Consider the following 21,990-nt stretch of genomic DNA (forward strand, 5'->3'; position numbering starts at 1 on the left):
GGTGCAGGGCATACCCAACTGCACGCAGAGCTCTGCCTGTGGTTTCCTTACTACACACCCCGCTGTAGTTAGTGCGAGGGTTGGGAGCGAAAAGCCGCGGGTGGGACTCCGAGCCCACCCACGTGCTCGCGGCGGGAGGCACCGGCGTGTAGGGGATGGCATTTCCTTTTGCACTGGGGAAGACCCAGGTTCGAGCCCATACAGCCCTCGAGGGCAACACTGTTCGCATCCCCAGCCGTCTAATGTTTTCGGAATCGGGGACAGTGATGCTAGTTCAGAGCTTTCTATGTGCCAGGCTTATTAATCTTGGAGGTGGGGGTGCTGAGACCCGGCTGGCCTGAAATTCCTAATGATCCTCCTCCCTCAGCTTCCTGAGATCACAGGCGCGCACCACGAGATTGAACAGGCTCGTCGGATCCCTCACCTTCAACTCGGTGGAAGATAGGATTATATTTGTTTTTAGGTGGAAAAGCGAAGAAGGCCACTTGTCCATTTTCTTGGTCTTCCAAGAAAATGAATGGCAGCCATAGTGCCGGGCCTGGACCTACCTGCAGCCCACCGGCTCCAGTGCTCGCCAAACCCTCCAGACCCTAGGCGGTGGGAGGGAGGCAGCATGGCGCAGTTTAGCCGGGACATGCGTCTCCCACCCAGGCTCTGGGCTAGGCTCGGCCTCCACGCCCCCGGGGGGCGGAGCTGGGGTGGGAGCTATATACTGTGCCTTGCCAGTAAAGAGCAAAAACATCTGCCCTACCCACCACCACGCGATCGAAGAAAACTCAGTTCCAGTTGCACACACGCGCGCAAACACGCACAAAGCAAAGCTGTCCTATAGCTCCATTTATCCACTGTGCGGCTCCTTTAATGGGCGCCCCCTCCCCACTTTACTAGTCTAGCCTGCTAGCCACAGGAGCCGGCTGACTTCCCGAGCTAATTTTGGAAGTGGTGACGTAGACAATGCACGAACAGCTTCCGGCTGCCCATATAAGGGCAGGTGTCCGGAACGGGAGGGGCGGGGCCTGCGCCTCTAGGAATGCCTCCCTCTGCCTCCTGGGCCGGGACTTCCGGGCGAGCGTCCAGCCTGGCAGGTGGGGTTTTGCTTTGAGGGGAGGTGCGACGCCCAGCTGGGAAAGCCCTCGGCTCACCCCTGGGTGACCCAGGACGTAACGGGCGCCGTCCCCAGAGGCTTCACATAAAGATCTTGCTGTTCACTTCCCTGCAGAGATCCCGTTCACTTCCTGGATAGTCTCTCCCAAATCACTCCTGCCACCCGCCCGATTTGATTGATTGCCGTTCTGGGGACTGAATTTAGGGCCTTCACATTTGAGCTACGTCCTCAGGCTTTTTTTTTTTTTTTCCCCCCGTTTTTTGAGATGGTATCACTAAATTGCCCAGTCTGGGCTCTGAGTTGTGATTCTCCTGCCTCAGCCTCCCAGAGGCGATGGATTCCAGGCATGGCCCCCACGCCCAGCCCCCTAATTGAATGTCAAGCCTTTGAGCACCTTCTGTTTCCATCCCTTGTCGCAAGTGGGTACTCAATCCTTCCTCTTCCCTAGACCTCTCCCAGACTGTCCCCATCTGTCTATCCTTTCACATCCTGCGGCGACCTATTGTGGGCACGGGCGCCCTCCTCTATCCTGCTACCTGCGCGGGACCATTCCCAGGCCAGGCGCCGGCCTAGATCGCTCCTGGCAACGCGGAGAATGGGCAGCACCTTGGAGGGTTGCACCCCGGGGACGTGCCCCCCTCGTCCTCCACGGGGGGACCAGGGGCCCAGAGACCCAGGGGAGACATTCCGCTACACAAGGGGCACCCGGGAATCTCACAGGGCCGCGACTGGGCACGCAGAGGCCCCTGGAGAATTCTCAAGAGCCTCCACCGTGCGACCCTCGGGTTCGCATCCAGCAAGGCTGAGCCCCGAGCACGCGAATCTGCGACACCCACTTGCTTACAGGCGCGGGAAGGGACTCTCCGGATGTCCCAGGGCCCCCGCGTCCCCCCGCCCAGGCGACCTCGAGGTGCTTCCTGCCCCTCTTGTATGAAAGGAGGGGCGAGGGGGAGCGTTCCGTGAACCACGTAGGAGGGCTCCCCGCGCGCGAAGGACAGGAACCGGTTCAACCGGGCTAACTCGGGGCGTCCTTGTAAAGGTTCAGTGATTCCAAGCAGGGCACACCGGTCATCCCAACACTCTGGGAGGCTGAGACACGAGGGTACCAAGTACAAACCCAGCCTCGGCAATTCAACGACTTGGATGTAGCTTAGTACGAAAACCCTAGGTTCAAGTCCGAATACAATAAAATTAATTTAATTAAATAAAAGGCTCTCTACGCCTATAACCTGAGTGAGGGAAAGGTGTTATTTACGTTTCCTCAAAGGGAAACAGTTTGCGCGGGCACAGTCTTACGGGTTTGGGCTGGAACTGAGATCGCCGCTCCAGACCCAAGAGCTAGACAGGAACTGGGACCGCGAGTGTTCCCAGGCCCGGAGGAGGCGGAAGGGCGTGGCCTGAGGACCGGAAGTTGTCTCTGCCTGCAACCAAGATGGCCGCAGCGGGGCGGAAGTTCCCACACTTTGGTCCACGGTGGCCTCTTTCTCCGCGGGAGGACCAGCTCTGGACTGTGGCGTTACCGGGGTGTGGCAGAGGCGCGCTCCCGGCGCTAGGAAATAATGATCGAGCGGACGGACGCCTGGCGGGAGAGGCTTGACCAGGGCGGGAGGGGTAACCCTTCTCTCGAGGATTCCGTTTTTGTGGTCCTAGGGTGAGTGGCAGTGCCCTCGTGTCGGGCAGACGCGATGCATGGTGACCCGTGGCGGCCTGACGGGGAATACGATTCCTGGGCTGCGTGAGGCTACCCGGGGAGCAGGGTGCAGGGGTGAGGTGCAGGCCTTGCATTGACCCTTTTGGTCTACATCCACACGTTGAAAGCCAACCTGGGCAGGTTCAAGCCCCACGCCGGATCCTGCCGGAGAGGCGAATGTTTTCTGGGGCCATGCAGGAGAGCGTTCAGGTGAGGAAGGCCCTAGTGGGCTGAGGGAGGGAGTTGAACTGTTTTCAAGACAAGGGGCTCGCTATGTGGTTCAAGCTGGTTTGTAGCCGGCGAGCATTTTGCTGCCTCAGCCTCCTGAGTACTGGGATGACAGGTGTGTGACACCATGGCTTCCTGAGTTTGAGTATCTGTACACTAATGTCTGACCTCACCTGCAAGAAGTGAAAGACCACACGACCTTGCCAGCAGCTGTAGCTTTACAGGCTCCCGGTACCTCCACACATCGTCCAGGTGACCCACTCGGTGGAGAGCCAGCCTGCCCATGTTCACCTGTCTCCTATACTACACCATAGCTTGTAAGGGATTCAGGCAGCATGCAAGGATTTTGGTACCTGTGGGGATCTTGGATCCAATCTTTTGAGGGCATCAAGAGACATCTGTATTTCTTTTCTCACATTTATGTATTTAGGAAACATGGTCTTGCTGTGGAGCCCAAGGTGTCCCTTAAGTTAAAATCACCATGATCCTCCTGCCTCACCTCCCATGTGCTGGGATTACAGGCATGCACCACCACATCCAGCTACCTGTATTTTTTTTTTTTTTTTTTTTTTTTGCGGAACCGGGGATTGAACTCAGGCCTTGCGCTTGCCAGGGAAGCGCTTATTCCACTGAGCCATCTCCCCGGCCCTACCTGTATTTTTTTAGTAGGTCTATTTCCTGAAGCCTAGGGACTGAGGGTCTGTGCACATCTGACCTTGCAGCAGAGGCACACCCACCTTCTTTCTGTATACCTGCTCCACTGGGTTCTCCAAATACACACCAGAACCCCCCGTGCAGCTGTCCTCTGCTCCCTGATTATCTTCCCCCAGTCCTGTGTCGTTCAAATGCCGAGAAATACCAGCCCCCACTGTCCTCTCCAAGTCCACATAGGATCTGAACATTGGGGGCTGCAGCCAACATCCTTTGACACCCTGAAGCTCCTGCCCTTCTGCATGTGAAGCTTTGAGAACAAAAATCCAAGCTCTGAGATAGATCTGTTGACAGGCTGACTGCTGAATATTTCAGTAATTAACATTTAGGCTCCTCTGGACCCAGGCAGCGGGAGGGAGGGAGGAAAAACTGGGTTTGGTGACATGTTTATATTCCCAGAACACTGGGAAGCTGAGACAAGAGGATCCTAAAGTTGAGACCAGTCTTCACAAGACATCTCCATGTGAAAATACTAAAAGAGGCTAAAAACAAAGCCATGCATGGTGTACACACATCTGTAATCCCAGCACTCAAAAAAGGCTGTGGTAAGAGGATCATGAGTTCTAGGCCAGCTTGGGCTACATGGATTTTGCCTCAGAAAAGTAGAAAAAGGGTCAGGGAGATAGCTCAGTAGAATAAGCTCTTGCCTGGTAAGCACAAGGACCTGAGTTCAATCCCTGGTTCTGGAAAAAGAAAAAAAAAAAAAAAAAAAAAAAAGGGCTAGTGACAGAACTCAATGTAACAGTCCTGGGTTCAATCCCAAAAGGGAAGAAAAACCAGAGAAAATAAATGAGTGTATTCATTTTCTTAGACCTAGTCTCAGGAAGCAAGGATTGAGCTTAATCCAACAAGTGATGGAAACCAAATACAAGTTCAGGCATCTGGCCACCAGCTGCCTCCCAGTAGTGTAAAACAGTAAGGAAAGGCAAGAGTCACTAGTGTGTCAGGCACACATTGCCTGTGGAGTAGCCTATATTGATATTTCAACCTTAGGTAGGAGGCAAGGATTAGAGCTTTCCTTGTTCTACAGATGGGGAAATTGAGACTCACGGTGGTCACGTAACACCCGCCTTGGAGTCACTTTGCTAGCAAGTGGCAGACTGAGGAAATGGTCTCCAGCACACTAACCACTTTTTTTTTTCTTGAGTCACTGTGTAGCACAGGCTGGCCTTCATCTCTTAGTACTCCTCCTGCCTCAGCCTCCCCAGTACTGTACTAGAATTACAGGTGTGCACCACCATGCCTGCCTGCGTAACCTTTAACCCAGAGATGCCACAAGGCAGGCCAACTGCCCAAGTGTCACCTGGTTGCCACCCAGTTGCCAGATTTGCATGGAAGGCAGGAGCCCTGGGGTGGGGGTTCTGGGGGATGCTCAGGGTCTTCATTCACCACATGCCCACTCTACTCCATAGCTGATCCTGGACTAGGGCACCAGCAGCTTAGATTGGTGTCAGAGCACTCAGGCTCGGAAATGTGTGCAGCTGGAGAAGCCCACTGTGGGCTGGGTGTCTCAGACACTGATAGGCAGGTGCCACCTCAGTCCTGGCAGCGCATTAGACACCTTTGCACACGACATGGAACACACTCAAGCCCAAATGGACAGGACCCTCAGGGAATGTCCTGAATGGTGAGTACTGGTGATCTTGACACAAGGTCAGCTGGGCATGGTGGCGCACACCTGTAATCTCAACACTTAGAAGACCGAGGCAGAAGGATCTCTGCAATTTCAAGGTCACCCTGAAATACACTAAGACTGTCTCAAAAAAAAGGGGGGGGGAGACAAGCAGGCTGGTCCTCCTGTGACCTCTGACCCTTTAATCCCTGACCTGCAGCAATGGTACTGCTGGGCATGGCTATCCTTTTGTTGCCCAGGCCCTTTGGTGCCCACGGAGCCCAAGTGCCACTTTGGAGCTAGCCTTGTCCTTAAAGAGGAGGAGCGGGGCCAGCCACCTGTCCCCAAGGCTCTCATCCAGTTGGTGGAACCCTGAGCTAAACCCTGCACCACTGGTTCTGCCCCAAGTGCCCATAAGAGGTGGCAGAGGCAGGGAGATCTTGGAACACATGTCCACCTATATCCTGCCCTGGACCCCAGAGCTATTTGCCTGTGCCTTAAGGGTGCCAAGTTGGAAGTAAAATCCAGCACTATTTACACCCGCTGGCATCTTTTGGAGTGCTGTCAATTTAAGGGACCTTGGTGGGACACCTGTGGCAATCCCCAAGCCACTCCTACACAACACACTAGGGGATCCAGTGGCCACTTTTAACAATGGGTAGGTAGCTTGTTACCACTGAAAATTCAGGTTTCTTAAGCTTGGAAAGGTTAGCCTCCATATCATCTGCTTTTTCTGTGCCTCAGGGAGATCATCATAGACACAGACCTGAACATCTTTTAATACATCTTGGTTTTGGTTTGAGACAGATGTCATTCCTCACAAATCACATCCCACTTCCTACCTCTGCCTCAGTGCTGGGATTAAAGGTGTGTACCACTGTGTATCACCTAGTGCTTTAACATATTCACTGACAGGTGTAACCTGGCTGTGCACACATGAATGTCCCATCAGGCGTTATAGGGCCAGCCCATGAGTGACTCAAGGCACCAGATGGGACAGCCATACATGTATCACTGGTGGTTCAAGCTGGTAGACACACATTACAAGTGGTGTCACACAACTATAATTCCAGCACTGTGGAAGACAGGGCTTTGGGCCCCAGAGCCACCCCTCCAACTCATGGAAAATCTGAGTAGGAGCAGGGGCATGGAGAGGGCGGCCACTGCCCAGCTCCCTGGAGCCCTGCCTACCCAACCCCAGTGAGCAGCAGGCACAGGGCTGTTACAAAGGCGTCTGTTTATTCTCGTCAGGTTCACATTTCCTAACGCCCACTCCGCTCCTTACAGTAGTTAATGTGCAATCTCACTTCGGGCCAGGGAGGGGTGGGGGTTCGGCCCGGGACGGGGAGGGCGTTGGCACTTCACGTGGATGGGGGTGACCTGTCCCCTGAGAAGGGTGTGGGCGGCCAGTGGAGCTGGGGAGAGGGCCCAAGGGTCCTTTGCTTTTCTAGATGGAATTTTCCTTTCCTGTTCCTCCGGACTGCCCAGGGTGGGGGGACCATGCAGCTCAGCAGGACTGGGAGGATGGGCAGGGATGGGATGGGCAGCTGGCCACCTGGCAAGCGGTGGGCGCAGGGGTGGCTCCCGGGTAAGGCACAACCCTGTCTTTGGCTCTCCTAGTGAGGAGTCTCCTCCCCTGCACCCCTTCCCCTCCCCCACTTCCCCCAGGGAGCCAGGAGCACCTCCTGGGGTCCCTGAAACCCAGGGCCTCTGCCACCCACCCAGCTCTGCAGGGCACCCCGCTAGAGGAAGAGTGGGAATGGGTGAGGAGGAGCTCCTGGGACTATGCTTTCTCTGGGGTCTGGCTGGGGCCCCTCAGGGCCTGCTGCCTGCCAAGTGACCAGGACATTGTGCTTTGGGATCAGCGCTGAAGTGGGTGGAGGGGGAGTGCGACTAAGGTGCTTGTGCTTAGCTGAGGGTGCCGACTCCCCACCCCCCTGTACCCCAGGGCCGAGGTGCCGGGCTGGACCCAGGGAGCAGGCCCAACACCCTCACCCGGCACCAAGCCGATGTCAGGAGGGAACCTGGCAGGCTGGGGACCATCTCCAAACCAGGGCCCAGTCCTGGGTCCCACCCACCGCTGGCCCCAACCCCCACCTTACCCCTGCCTGGGAAGAGGAGCTGGGAGCCAGGGGTTTGGGCAGGGCTGGCAGGGCTGAGCAAGTGTGCAGGGGGAGAAACGACTGGGGGCAGCCTCTGTGTTCACATCTACAACTCAAACCACAACCACTCACTCAGGGCAATAAAAAAGGAATGGTGAGAGAAAAATTCCACAAACAACCGCTAACAATGGACATAGGTCCTCCCCTGGTTCCCCAGGACTGAGCTCAGTCATCAGCCAAGGCCTGGGACACCCCAAAACACTGCAGCCATGGGGTGGGGAAGGGAGGGGCTAGCTGGACCCACTGAGGCCCAGGCACCCATACTCCACCCATGCACACACTCAGCCTGCCCACTTATCCTGCCTTCCATGGCCCCCTGGCCCTCAGGGGGACCTCAGACACAGTCCCGTTGGTTTGAAAAATAAAAGGAAATCTTATGCTTCAATAGTTCATTCACTAAAAAAATTCTTAAAAAGTATGTACAGGGGGCGAGGGGCTGGGAGCCCTGCTGAGGGGTAGGGTGCTGATGGGGAAGGGTGACCACTCTGTCACCCTTCCTGCTCCCCCGAGTCCAACCCGGGTCTTCCCACCTCCATCTATTCTGAAAGCAAACGTACACACGCACACGTGAACATCCACAAGCGCTGAGCCCAAGACCCCGTTCTCCTGGCCTCTGAGACCCGTCGCTCCTCAAGAGCCCCCCTCACTTAGGACCAGCCTCACTTGGGCCCCAGGGGACCTATGGGATGACAGTAACAAAACGGCAGTGCCAGGAGAGGGGTGTGGGCCACCCTGGCCACCTTCCATCTGTGGGCTTCAGGGTTGCTCTGGGCCTCATCTGAGCCTGTTCCCTAGTTGTGCAGTAGAGTCCCACAGCCTCGCCTACCCAGCCCCCAGGCACAGGGACAGACGAGGGACAGAGACAGGAAGGCGCTTTGGAGACATGGAAGCACTGGGAGATGGTGGAGGGGTCCTGAGAGCACCCAGGTAACCCGAGTCCCCAGGGCCCCCCAGGCCGGCTCCTCCCCAAGCCAGGCCTGGGAGCTGGAATGACCAGAGAGCTAGGAGGTGGACAGGGCTCCCTACTGCACGTGTGTCCCAGGCGGCCCACCCTCTCCACCTGGCTCCAGTGGGGAAGGGGGGGAACAGTGAGGCAGAGGGGCTGGGAGCATGCAGCGCCCCCCGCGGGTTGTGGGGAGGGGTAGACAGTAGCTCGTGACCAAGATGGTGGTGGGTGTGTGACAGGAAGGGAGTGTGACAGCCCGCGGGGAGGGCCCCATGCGTTACTGGAGGACCTCTGCCGAGGGGCCCGCCTCGCCATCATGGCTGGCCGTCTCGAAGCTGTGCTCCATGCCCATCATGTCTGGCTCCATCTTGCCGGTGTCATTGATGAAAGAAGTGTAGGCATCACCCTCTGCCAGGGGCGGCTTTGCCTTGGGCATCCAGCTCTTGCGCACCACACGGCGGGCATTGGTGCACATGTCAGCCGCGATGGCATTCATCTCGCTCTCTTTGAAGTTGGGGGCAAAATTCTGGCAGTAGTCTGTGGGCAGAGCAGTCTCTCAGACCAAGCTTGACCAAGTGGGCACAGTGTGTTTGGTGGGAACGCCCAGTTTCCTAAAGAGCTGGCATCACCTGATAGAACCTAAACACCTGGACCCTCCCCCTGACAGTGGGCTGGCAGCATAGGGAGTGGCCCCTTGGCAGGCTCTGCCTGTTCACGTCCACCCTGCCATAATTAAATGCCCAAAGCAGGAGACCCTCTGTACCCATAGGGCCCCCTCCCATCAGCATCATCCCCAACCATGAACAGTCTGATTACATCCACTCCCAACAAGCCCAGGCTGCACCTCAGAATCTTCCTTGGCATCAAATCCAGCCCTCCCTCACCTCAGGGGAAACACAGGAGGGAGACACACAAAACCCGAACCCTTATGCCCTAGAAAGCAACTCACACTTGACGGCGTGGAGGACACGGCTGTCCAGTGGTTTGCGTCGGGGATCGTTGGTGGAAGACCGGATGCCAGTGCCACAGCTGTTGGCCAGCGTGTTCCTGGGGGTGATGGGATATGGTAGTCAGTACCTGCGGCTGAGGGTGTGGGGCCACCCTCCCTTTCCCTGGTGAAAGCCTCACCGGTCAAAGAAGGAGGCCAGAAGCCGCCGCAGCAGAACCTTGTGCCGCGTGCCCGCGCTGACATGGCAGTTCATAAGCTGTGCCCTTGTGATGTACACGTTGGTGCCTGGTAAGGGAGGTGGCAAAGGTGTTCCATGTTCCCCTGTTCCTTTCTCAAAACCCACACATCCTTCTCTTTGGCCTGAGGCACTCAGAGGGGCCTGCCCTGTTGCTCTGTGCCAGGCCCTACATCAAGGCCAGCAGGGCCATCTCTATAAAGTGGCAAACAGACCAGGGTGCCTCAGGTCAGAGAGGGCAGCTGGGAGGAAGCAGAGGCCCAAGGCACTGCTGCAGGCAACCCCCATGCCCTAGATGGCCCTGAGCTACACCATACAGCCATACCCACATCAGCCCAGATGGAAAACAGTTGGGAGCACCTAAAGCCCGTCACAGTGACAGGGGACGTAGGTAGGAGACAGGGATCTGGAGATAGGTGTGGTCAGCATACCTGTCACCAACTCCAGCTTCTCTGAGGGATCCCCCTCATCATAGAGCTTGGGGTGGCAGCGGTTGCCAATCTGGTTGATGAGCTCAGCAGGGAGAGATGCCAAGTCTTGTCGCACCCGGATGCGGCTGCGGGACTCAGGGGCCACCTGCTCAGGAAGGGCCTCTACTTTCTCAGCTGCAAGGAGAGAGCAAAGGATGTGCATGTGTGCCGCACATCCACATGTAAGCCCAGGTTGGTGTGCATGGCATCACCCTACCTGTCTGGCCAACGTTCATCATGCTGTACATGGTGTACATGTTGCAGATCTGCCGGTACTGCTCGTCTGTTCCCTCCTCGCCTGCATCTTCCTCCTCATCCTCCTCATTGTGGTAGGAGCCGGGGCTGTCACTGGTGTAGGCGCTTGAGGTGCCTGGGCTGGTCCGCTCAGATGTGCTAGGCCCACTCATCATGCCCCCAGCTGCCACCACGGCTGCAACCACCGGGGCTGGCTGGGGCGTCCGGTTGGTGTTAAGATCTGGCGTGGAGAACTTGGCCATCTTGCGGCTGCCATTGCCCCCGCTGCCACCTCCAGCCTCCTTCTGGCTGCCATCCCACAGCCTCTTGGCCACAGGTGTACACTGTACGGAGTCCGACTCCTGCTGCTCTGTCTTGACCCGAGACACCAGGGATAGCGGCGTGCTGCAGACCGGCCAGCCCGACGTCTGCGCCACGGGGCTCTGCGGCTCCGACGACGGGGCCTCCTCAGCATGCAGGCCCTGGGAGTCACAGCTTGGGGAGCTCACCTTGAGGAAGAACTCAGTGCCCTTCTCCATGATTTCCTGGATCTGCAGGAAGCCAGCTGTGTAGATGAGCAGAAACTGGTCACCCATATTCATACTCAGCCGTCCTGTGTAGCAGAATGTGAGGATCTGCTGGAAGGACTGTGGCTGCACGGCCGCTGGCAGCTCTACCACTGCACTCCGGCTACTATTGAACAGGTCCCGGAAGTAGGAGCTGCTGGCAGCCAGCACAGCCCGGTGGGCCTTGAAGGCATGGCCCTTAACCACCACCGACACATCACAGTATAGGCCTTGCAGCCGCTGCTCATTGAGGCACTCAAGGATGCTGTTGCCGAAGTTTGGGATCTCCATCTGCAGAGTCTGGGCCATGGCGGCGGCTGCACAGCAGACAGGGAGAGACAATAGGGTAAAGTGGTCAAATGTAGTCCCTCAGGGCTGGGCGTCAGTGGGTGGGAACTTAAGACACCTACAACACAATCTGTTATCTCTGATAGGCTTGCATAGGCCCACCTTACCTCATGTCCTGGTATACTCTTGCCTTTAGGACATATGGGTTATACCTTAGTATCCAAGGAGGGTGGCTGCCTGAGGTCCCCGTGGAGAGCAAAATCTGTGGGTGTCCAAGTCCCTTACATCAAATGGCTCCATATTTGCAAAGAAGGCATGCACATCATTTGGGAGATTTTACATAATCTCTCCATAGTAATAGGTGATGCAGGAGGAGGTGCAATCACTACATAATGGTGTTGGAAGAATGACAAGAAAAGTCTACACACAGTACAGATGCAATTTTTCTTAGAGGCACTGGGAATGGAACCCAGAACCTTTTTGCTCAACTGTAAGATGAATCTCACCAAGTAGCTAAACTATCCAGGCTGGGCTCTAACTTGAGCTCCTCCTGCATCACCCTCCCTATCGAATGCTGAGATGACAGCTGAATCCCACCACGCTCATCTTGAAAGACAGGTGTTTTTTTTTTTTTTTTTTTAATGTGGGACTGGGGATTGAACTCAGGCCCTTGCGCTTGCCAGGGAAGCACTTATTCCACTGAGTCATCTCCCTTCAAGCCCACCACACTCAGCTTGAATGCCAATTTTTCTCTTAAATATTTTTAATTCACAGAAATATTTTTCAGTCTCTGATGTGCAACTGACTGAATCTGAAGATACAGAACCCATGGATACTGAAAGCCGACTGTATTGTCCAATCTGTAAGTCACCTACAAGGCACAGCAGCCAAGCATTGTCCCTCTGCAGTTAGGGTAGAAATACACTCACACCCAGATACTTGAATGCTGAGGGAGCCTGCCTAAAAATTGGGGGGGGTCCCCCATGCAGCAGTGCAAACTACTCCCACTCCCACCTCTCAAGGGCATACAATACAAGGGTCAGGAGTCTGGCCTTGCTGGCTCAATGACACCCTTGAAGTTACACAAAACCACCAGCGTCACCAGGGAAATGCCAATACCAATCACACTGATGTCAACTTACATAGCCACTAGCATAAAGACAGGGGAGTGCCAGGGGTACAACTTGGGGCAAAGCACCTGCCCAGCATGTGCCAGGTCCAGGTTGTATCCGAAGCACCCTGCACATAGCCACATGTGACTTTTGCCAACGCAATGCCCCATGCATGTGTACACACGCATGCACACACAGAAACTCCCTGGGGTAGATACTGTTGTGGTTTAGACTTAAAATATCTCCCGGATGTCCCACGTTTAGAGATGGGACTTCCAGAAGGTGACCAGGTCCAAGCACACTGACCTAGCAGCAGACTTACCCTGGGATCAGCTTGGGGCTGACCATGCAATTGCACAGTGGGGTGGGGCTGGGGGGGGGTCCCTGCTTCCCTTTTCCCTACTTCCTGGCTGCTGCAGGTGAGCAGCTATCCCACCATGCCCTCTGATCTTGCCAGTTCTGCCTGCGGGCCAGTGGAATCCTCTGAAATGGAGTCAAAACTAAACTCTCAAGTCACAGATATCATTTATTTGGTCCCATGACAGGAAAGCACCTGGCAGATGCCACACACCACACATTCAAGTGCCCCATACAAGATGGGACAAACTGCATTTCCAGAGAACCTTCCTATACATGACCTAACTCATAATACAGCACAAATGCTGCATCCAGAGCTGTTATGCTACACTGGCAAGCCCAATCCCAGACCATCCTCAGTGGGTGCCCCACAGGTAAATGATGAGTCTTGGTGGGTACTCAGCACACAGGGAGCACGGGGCAATTGAAGCCCTGAAGTTCTGCGGGAAGCAGGAGGCAATGGAAATGCAGGCCACAAGCCCTGGGATCCAGCTTCTTTCCCTAAGGCAGCCCCAGCCTTAGAGCCTGGTGCTTGTCAGCCCCCAAATAGCAATGCAGATGCATAGGCAACTGGTATAAAAGGCTCAGCCAAGAGCGCCAAGGGCCCTTCCCGTGACGCTGGAGAGCAGGGGCCTAGGTGTGCATGCTGCAGAGATCCCAGTGACTTTCTGTCCATCCCTGAGCACTCTCAACACACTGGGCTCCACGAGAGACAGCTCCAGGTTCCTGGCTGTGTAACTGGTAGGGTGCATAGTATCGGCAGAGTCAAGGCTTCTCAACCTGCCACGTCTGTCCCCACCACGCAGAGCAGCCAACAGCAGAGGCTGGCTGTCCGCAAGTCCACTGGATCAAAGGTGCTTAAGTCTTGGGTCAGGGATAATGGGTAAAGGGGTGGTGTCCCCCAGTGTGGCTGGCTCTGCCTCAGCCTGGAGCGTCCACCAGTTCTTCACTTTTCTGCGTGGTGCCTGTACTCACCTCTCACACTAAACCCTCAACACTACAGGGTCTTACTATGCTCTGAGCCAGCCCAGCAACTTTGCTATGACAGGAAACATTAGAACTGACCTGGAGGGACTATGGCAGGCTGAAAGCATAGCCCTCCTACAGAAGCTGCGACCTGAAGGCATCCTGCTCTATCTTGAGGCTCTGCTGGAGACTATGTCCTACGTCTATGAAGAATTCACAGGACCTGTCTTTGGGAGGGAATTAAGTCTTAGTAGGGTTAGAAGGGTAGAAGATTGCTGAGTTTACACACCTATAATATTCAACAACGGAACTTAAAAAAAATTGGGGTATAACTATGAATGTCCATTTTGTATCTGTGTATTCAAAGTGGTTAGGATAGATATATAGTTGCATTCTCTTAATGAATAGAATGATTTTTTCTAATGATGTAAGTAGGATCACAAGTCTGCATCTTGTACAGCAATTAACCACTAGGAAGAATGTATGCAGTGTATTATTTGTTGAAACTGTACTTTCGATTTGATTTGAAACTGTCTCATTGCTATATGTTTATCATTAAAACTTTGAAAAGAAAAAAAAGTAAATATTTTCAAAAAAAAAAAGAAGGGTAGAAGAATGAAGGCAGCAATCTGCACACTGAAGTGACAGTTCTTGCCTCAACCCAACCAAGACCTCAAACACCAGCCCCCCAGCACCCTGGAATGGAAGGTGCGTGCCACAATGCCAGCTCCAAGTTGGCTCCTGGGAGTCAGGGAGTTTACCTGTATGGCTCACTGCTGTGACCACACACAGTTGACCTGTCTACAGAATTCATGGGTAATTGTTCCTATCACTTTCTCATTCTTTTCTGTTCGATAATGTGTCTAAACAGCAGTAAAGCTCAGAAGCACTAATCTGGCCATGCACGAAGTGCCAGTTGCCCCAGGGGTGGCCTACAGCCAGGGTCCCAGCTGGGGCTCCAAGCCCTGAGTGGATGGTGGCTCTCACGGCTGTTGAGTCACATGCCAGCCAGACTATTCCTGGGAATGGAAACTGCTTGCTGTTTGGGAAAAGCACTCAGGAATCTTCAGCCAGCATAAGCAGGGGCAACAGATCTCAGGCTCCTGGGGAACTGTCAAAGGCACAGAAAATAGCCAGACATAGTGGCGCAAGCCTGTTAGCCCAGCTCTCTAGAAGCCGAAGCAGGAGGACCACCATAAACTCAGGGCCAGCCTGGGCTACAAGACTTGAGACTGTCTCAAAAAAGAAAGACACAGAAATTGTGAGCACTAACGTGTTATGGCTTTAATGCTTGTGTTCCTGTAAATTTTAGGGAGGGTGTAGGTCAGTGGTTTAGCATTTGATTAACATCAGCAAGGTCCTAGGTCCCATTCTCAGCATCAAAACAAAAACTATCAGGCCTGGGAAGTAGCTCAGTGGCAGAGTGCTTGTCCACCATGCCTGAGGCCCCAAGTTCTACCCCTCTCATGGCAAAATAAGAAACACACATTTTTCTTTTCTTTTGGGAGGTAATCTGGATCAAACCCACACACCAGATGTCAATAAGCACTCCAACACGGAGTGTAGCTACGCCTGCCTAATATGATTGTCTTTTTGGTACCTTTTTTTTTTTTTTTTTTTTTTCAGAACCGGGGTTTGAACTCAGGCCTTTATGCTTGCCAGGGAAGCGCTTATTCCACTGAGTCATCTACCCGGCCCTTTTTATGATTGTCTTTTTGAGACAGAGTTTCACTCTGCACTTCAGGCTGGCCTTAAACTCAAGAGGAAGAGCGATCCTCAATCTCAGGAGAAGTGATCCTCCTGCCTCAGCTTCCCCAGTCCTAGGTATGTGCCACCACACCCAGCTGTCCAATACAACTCCTTGTACTGGGGAGGGGATGACAGCTCCATCCTCAGCATCAAGCTCCCAATGCTGAGAACCAGGCCCCCTCATCAGACACAGAACCCACTGGTGCCTTGATCTTGGGTTTCTAAGTCTCCAGTGCTGTGAGCAATACATTCCTATGGGGACCAGAGGCATAGCCTGGCAGTTAAGTGCTCACCTAACACAGAGGCCCTGGGTTCTATGCTCACACACCAGAAAGGACAATAAATAAAATAACCAACTAACCTTTTCCCTGCAAGATGGCACATGCCTATAATCCCAGCATTCTGAGAGGTTAAGACAGGAGAACTTCAAGTCTGAGTCCTGGGGCTGGGGAGATGGCTCAGTAGAATTAGTGCTTGTCTGACAAGCGAAACGGCCTGAGTTCAATCCCCAGTTCCGCCAAAAAAAAAGTCTGAGTGCTACCCAGATAAACCTAGCAGGTGTTGCCTCAACAGCACCCTCCAAAAAACCCCAAAAAAACAGGGAGTTGGAGACATAGTTCAATGCTGCAGCACCCTTGGATTTAATTCCCAGCATTAGCATGGCAGTCTTCAGGTGGTGAGGACCCACAGAGCACAGCCCATGTGGGGCGCAGGTGCAGGAGGCAGTACAGGCGACCAGGGCTTAGCGCTGGTGAGCCATGCAGGTAAACTCCCTGAGGAGCCACATCCTGCCTGGCTGTGGGGCTGCTGCTGGAAGGTGCCTTTTAAACACATGCATATTTGATTCAGTTTTTCTTTCCCTGAAAGGCTGGAGTCAGATTCATAGCCCTGACAGATTAGTCAAAGCAGCTCCCACTGTGTGCCTGTCTACTGTGGGCAGCAGGCACTCTGTGGAGGCTCCTCTCTCCATGACTCCTGAGGCATCCTACACCTGACAGATGGAAATGGGGCCAGGACCACGTAACAACCCCAGGGCAGCCCTGGTCTGCACAGCTTTCCAGACTGAGAAGAAGCACTGAGGTGAGACATGGGGACACACCCATTTCACAGATAAGAACAAGGAGTGCTGAGAAGCCAGAGCACAAACAGCTGGGATGCTTTAACCTCCAGAACTGGGAGTCTCACTGGCTGCCTGGCATCTCCCCTTTCCCTCTCAGGCGTCCCTTGGGGATCGAAGTGGCACAAGGGCAGTCTCCCCAACTGTCTCAGCCTCCTCACAGTACTCCACTCTGGTCAGCCCCAACTCCTGCTCCAAGGCCAAACAGCAGCTCTGCTTCTGTTCTCACACCAGCTGGCCATGATACCAGGCCACTTCTGAGTAGGTCCAGACCCAAAAACAAGGCAGGGGGATAATCAGCCAATACAAAGGCCAGAGGAGACACCCATGACTGACGTGATTGACAGGAAGGAGGTAGGGGATAGGGGAAGAATGGCTTGCTAGAAATGGGGTGCTGAGACACACTGATGACATGCAGAACCTGGCAGGAGGCTGTGTCATGCTAGCTGTACCTGGGCAGTCATGGATGGAGTTACACCAGAACCCTCCAAGCCACCAAGGTCCACAGATATTCAAGTAATCTGTGTGTCAACAGTATTTTTTTTTTTGCATAAAATCTATATGTGTCCTTCTACAAACTGTAAGTACTGTCCAATTGACTTGTAGTACAATGTCAGGGCTACAGACCTGTCACACTGTAAGATCTAAGAAGTGGCAAGAACCTGTGTTTGTAACATTCTATAATTTTTCAAATACCCTCTAGCTGGTTTTCGCTGAAATCTGAGGAACCTGCAGACACACAGGGCAGATTGTACTATTGAGCTCAAATCCAACAAAATTCCAGGCTCCCAATGGTCCTCCTGGAAGGTATTTATGACACTGCCTTCCTATCAGGCTGACAGAATCAGCTCCCCATGCAGCTGATTCGAGAACCCGGGAAGGTTGGGTTAGTCAGAGTCATAAGATTTGTACCCATTTGTGCCCTGGCCCCCTCCCTGAACTGTAAACTCTCCAAGAGCAGGAAGGACATCCTAAGCCTCTCACTTTCTCTCAAAACTTCAGATTTTACGTGATTAAAGGGCAGTAGTGCCTCTTTCCTTGGGACCCGCCAACATGGGCCGCGTTCATACCAAGACAGTGAAGAAGGCAGCCCGCGTGATCATTGAGAAGTACTATACGCGCCTGGGAAACGATTTCCACACCAACAAGCGCGTGTGCGAGGAAATCGCCATCATCCCCAGCAAGAAGCTCCACAACAAGATAGCAGGCTATGTCACACATCTGATGAAGCGGATACAGAGGGGCCCTGTGCGGGGTATTTCCATCAAGTTGCAGGAGGAGGAGAGAGAAAGAAGAGATAATTACGTCCCTGAGGTCTCAGCCTTGGATCAGGAAATCATTGAAGTAGATCCTGACACTAAAGAAATGCTGAAGCTTTTGGACTTCGGCAGCCTCTCCAACCTGCAGGTCACACAGCCTACCATCGGGATGAATTTCAAAACACCACGTGGAGCTGTTTGAATCTTTTTGCTGTGCTGTAATGTCAATAAATTTGGGACAATGAAAAAAAAAAAAAAAAAAAAAGGGCAGTAGTCCCTGAGGGTGCCTTCGTAACTGTTTCTTCACAGCTGTGTCCTGTTACACTGAAGCCACCTGCGAGTGTAATCCTCACAATGCACACAGGGAAGAGGTGCCCAGACCCTTCTCTGGGGCAGGACATTGTTTATTGTGCCCCTAGCGCCTTGGCCTCCTAGACAGCAGCACACCTACATGCCCTGTAACAACCACAGAATGTCCCCAGACACTGCAAGTGTCTTTGGAGGGGGCAGGGTTGCCCTGGTTGAGAACACTGCAGGACAGGCATGACTGCTTGTTCCTTTTGTCAGAGCGGGAAGCAAAGACTCAAAACGTCAAGAGCTCTAGGCCAGGCATAGTGGTACACACCTGTAACCCTACCCCTTAAGAAGCTGAGGCAGAAAGATCACCATAAAGGTCACCCTGGGTTACAAAGTCAGTTCTCAACCCATTTTTACATTGGGCACAGTGGCACATGCCTATAACCCCAGCACTCAGGAGGCTGAGACACGAAGGTTGTTAAGATCCAGGCCAGACTGAAACAGTGAGACCTTGTCTCTAAACAAAACCAAGGACCAACTACACCATCAGACCATCTCAAAAAACCAAAAAGATGCTGGGCATGGTGGATCATTGAGAGTTCAAGACCAGCCTGAACTACAAAGTGAGCCCAAGGCCAGCCTGAACTGCAAAGTGAGTCCCTGTCTCAAAAAGACCAAAAAACAAAACAAACAAAACCCAAAAAAACATTTCCCAAAATTAAAATGAGGCCAAGAGCTCTGAAAGAGTCTCACGGCTCAGCAAAGTGGCTCTGGCCATAGGGCTCTGCATGGCACCACCTGCTCACCTGGCCAACAACCTCATGCATCAGGAGAGGTCCCCAAATTTTCAAGGACACTGAGACCTCTGCTAAGGCAGGGAAGGGCAACAGTAACAGCAGCCATACACAGAGCAGTCTGGCACAGCCAGATCCTGACAAGCCTAGACTGCAGTCAGAGGGTTCTCCAGGGAACAAATGCAAGGAAGTAAGGGCCAGCAGCAAAGGCTTTGGGGATAATGGGGAGTGAAGGCTACTCTGCATAGGAAAGGATGACAACATGCAGCACCTCCAGCTATGGACTTGCAGCTCAGTTTGAGCATGGAGCCCTGCTCAGCGCCACTAAGAGGGAGCAAGGTTACAAGACTCCAAAGCTGGCTCCATGTTTTGAGGCCACTGCCCAGGGCACAGCTCAGGTGTCCCACTGAGACCTGGCAAGATCGAGTCTCATAGGCTCTGGTTATGACTCCAAACTCCAGGGTCAAGCCTCACCCAGCAACCATGAAACTTTTGGAATCTCTGCCTTTGGCCTCTGGGCCAACCCTCCCAGTCCATCCTATGGATCTATCCTACTACGAGATCAGATGGACCAAACCCCAGATCTTTTAGAGCCCAGCTTAAGTGCCTGCTGGGGCTCCCCACGATCCAGCCAGTAGTAGGTCAGATTTTTTTAAAAATTTATTTGTGTGTGTGGCCAGCTCAGCCCACCAGGGGGTTTGGCTGGCATGTGGTGCTGGGGGATTGAACTGCGGTCCCTGTGTTTGCTAAGCTTGTTCTAAGTAGGTGCTTTAGACCACTGAGCCATCTCACCAGCCCCAGTAGGTCAGATTTTAAAAGATGCTGGATGCAGGCCAAGGTGTATGAACATCTTAAGGGGCTGGGGAGATTCACAAAACGAAGATAGGGTTTCTCCTTTATGCAAGCAGCACTAAGAATCTGTCTCCACACCAGGGTTATCCCTCCTTCCCACAAGACAGAATGTTTCAAGTGCTTAGTGGGAGCCTGGCACAAACTCAACAAAAGCTTTGAATGCGGTCTCCTCCTGCCTCCGGCACCCCTCCCCCACTCATCTCTTATTATTCTGTCCAAAGCTTTCCCGGAAGCCTTCCCTGACCACCCAACCGAAATCTCTCCACCCCTCCTGGCTCTTCACTGCGCTGTCTTCCTCTTGTTATACTACCGTATTTTCACAAACACACAGCACCCTCTACTCTCTGGACCCTTCCTTGTCTGAGGCAGGTCACCTGCAGCCCAGGCGCCCAAGTCACTCAGAGGGCTGGCTGCTTCCCTAGCTCCTAGCGGGGAATCAGTACACAAAAGAGAAATTGTTCCCTCAGCAGTATGCAGGGATATGCTTGCCTAGCAGTACATCTCAAGTTATTACCAGTACCTTCTCCAGCTCCAGGGAAAGGTCCTGCCTGACACCTCCCCCAAATCAGGCCCAACTTCCACCCATCCCTGACCCTGGTTCAGCAGAAACTAGAGATCCCTGTCCCAACCAGGCAAGAAATAAGATGTTAATGTCTGCAAGACACAGCCTGAAACAAAAGATGAAGGAAACAGGTGCAAAGGCCCTGAGGTGACACTGGAGGAGGCTGGTGCCATAAAAACAGGGCTTAGTGAGAGGCACACTGAGACCCCAAAGGTCACCTGAAGCAACAAAGAGAGGACCGAACACATGGCAAATGCAAAGTTGTTTCCTGAGGGGCAGGCAGCAGGCTCCCACACCCCTCCCAGAACACATGAGCAGCCAGGGCAGGGAAAAGGGATCAGGATCAAGTTATTAGTTGTAGGAGTTCTGGGAACTACTGGGACCTTAAGACATGAGAAAATCAGGCTGATAAACCATTAAGCCATCATTAGACCGGAAGAACCAGGTGATAACACTCAACCCAGCAGTTTGAGGCTCATGGTAAGACCCAGGATCCCAAAGTCAAGTCCCTCGGACACCCTGGTAACAGGCAACAATTAGTGTACCAAGAGTAGTAACACCTGGGGCAGCCTGGAGAGAAAACAGCTGAGGCACGAAAAGCAAAGCCCCACTCTAGAGCTAGCAACATCCCGATGTTATCTGGAGGACCCCTGACTTCTGGGCCCCCAGGAGAATGGAGGTAAGGTGTAACCAGTCTGAAAGGTGGTTCCCTGCTCCAGCCCCTCGGGACTCCAGTAATGCTCAGTTTATCTGCAAGGGGACTGAGCCACCCTCTCGGGACACAAGGAAAGGTTCAGAGGGACAGCAGAGAATCCCTCCACTTCACATCCATGGTAGGACAATTTGGGCACCCATGGGATTACGCTGGTCAGTCAATCCCAGACGGACCACTCTCTAATCATGTTACACAGAAGGACCACACCCCCTTGCTCCTCCCTTTGCACCAGAGAGAACCTAAGAGGACCCGGTGACAGTGAGCAATCAGTGAGCTCAACCGGCCAGTGAGCTCAGCCCTGGACCCGGCCCAAGAAGAACTGGAGGGGATCAGGAGTCCCCAAGGCCTCCCCAGGATTTAAATACCCGATTCCACCCCTTTAAACGCTGCTCTGTGACCTGCCTTTACCTTGTCAACATCTCCGCGACACAACCAACAACAAACTTTAGTCATTCATCTCTCCAATTCTTCACTTCTGAGATGAACTGAGCTCAGGCTCAGGGACAGGGTGCAGGGAGAGCCCTAGTATAGTGCCCTCGGACCGATTCCCAAGGAATTCAGGACCACCACCCCCCACGTCCATCGGGGCCACCTCCCCGAGGGCATTCGAGCAGGGGCGGAGAGGGCGAGGACCACCCACGTGGTAAACAAGATGCCCGCGAGAGGCGTTCCGTTCCAGACCTCGTCCGCCGCTGCCCACACCAACACCCACCCGCTGGCCTGCGCCTCTGAGCAGCTGGCAGAGCCTTCAGGGACGAGGTGTGGGAAGTAAAGAGGAAAGCCCCGGGTCCAGCCCGGCACAAACACTGGGAAGAGACGTCGGGGTACAGTTTGTCATGTCCCTCTAGTCACACTCGTTTTCCTGACCTGCTCCCACATGCCGGCCAGCCTAGACCAAAGCTCTCCTTTTCTCGCAGCTCCTAGAGTTCCTCCCGCAGCCCCTCCCCTTACCTGACGACCCCCCCAAGATACGGGTACCTCCCCGATCCCTGACCTCATGTGACCCGCCCCCCC

At 53.8% G+C, this 21,990-nt stretch overlaps 1 protein-coding gene and 1 pseudogene across 4 annotated transcripts in view; one reads left to right on the forward strand and one right to left on the reverse strand.

The window, feature by feature from the left end:
- Positions 1-6,564: 6,564 nt before the first annotated feature.
- Nacc1 (nucleus accumbens associated 1) overlaps positions 6,565-21,990 on the reverse strand; it is a 17,673-nt gene continuing 2,247 nt past the window's right edge. For 2 of the 3 annotated variants that reach the window (XM_023720094.1, XM_004635538.2), the window contains 5 exons: positions 10,326-11,225; positions 10,070-10,243; positions 9,583-9,688; positions 9,404-9,501; positions 6,565-8,991 (listed from right to left, as the gene is read on the reverse strand). In XM_023720094.1, the coding sequence (XP_023575862.1) occupies positions 8,732-8,991; positions 9,404-9,501; positions 9,583-9,688; positions 10,070-10,243; positions 10,326-11,225 (1,538 nt within the window). In that variant the 3' untranslated portion in view covers positions 6,565-8,731. Of the gene's footprint in view, positions 8,992-9,403; positions 9,502-9,582; positions 9,689-10,069; positions 10,244-10,325; positions 11,226-21,384; positions 21,806-21,990 lie in introns of those variants that run through there. The other variant, XM_023720095.1, reaches the window with a different exon arrangement.
- On the forward strand, positions 17,533-17,988 carry LOC101572034 (annotated as a pseudogene). The gene has a single exon (XR_001117178.2). The product of XR_001117178.2 is annotated as a 40S ribosomal protein S17 pseudogene (transcript).

The sequence above is a fragment of the Octodon degus genome, unplaced genomic scaffold (assembly GCF_000260255.1).
Source record: "Octodon degus isolate 3935 unplaced genomic scaffold, OctDeg1.0 scaffold00073, whole genome shotgun sequence".
NCBI classification, from domain to species: Eukaryota; Metazoa; Chordata; class Mammalia; order Rodentia; family Octodontidae; genus Octodon; species Octodon degus.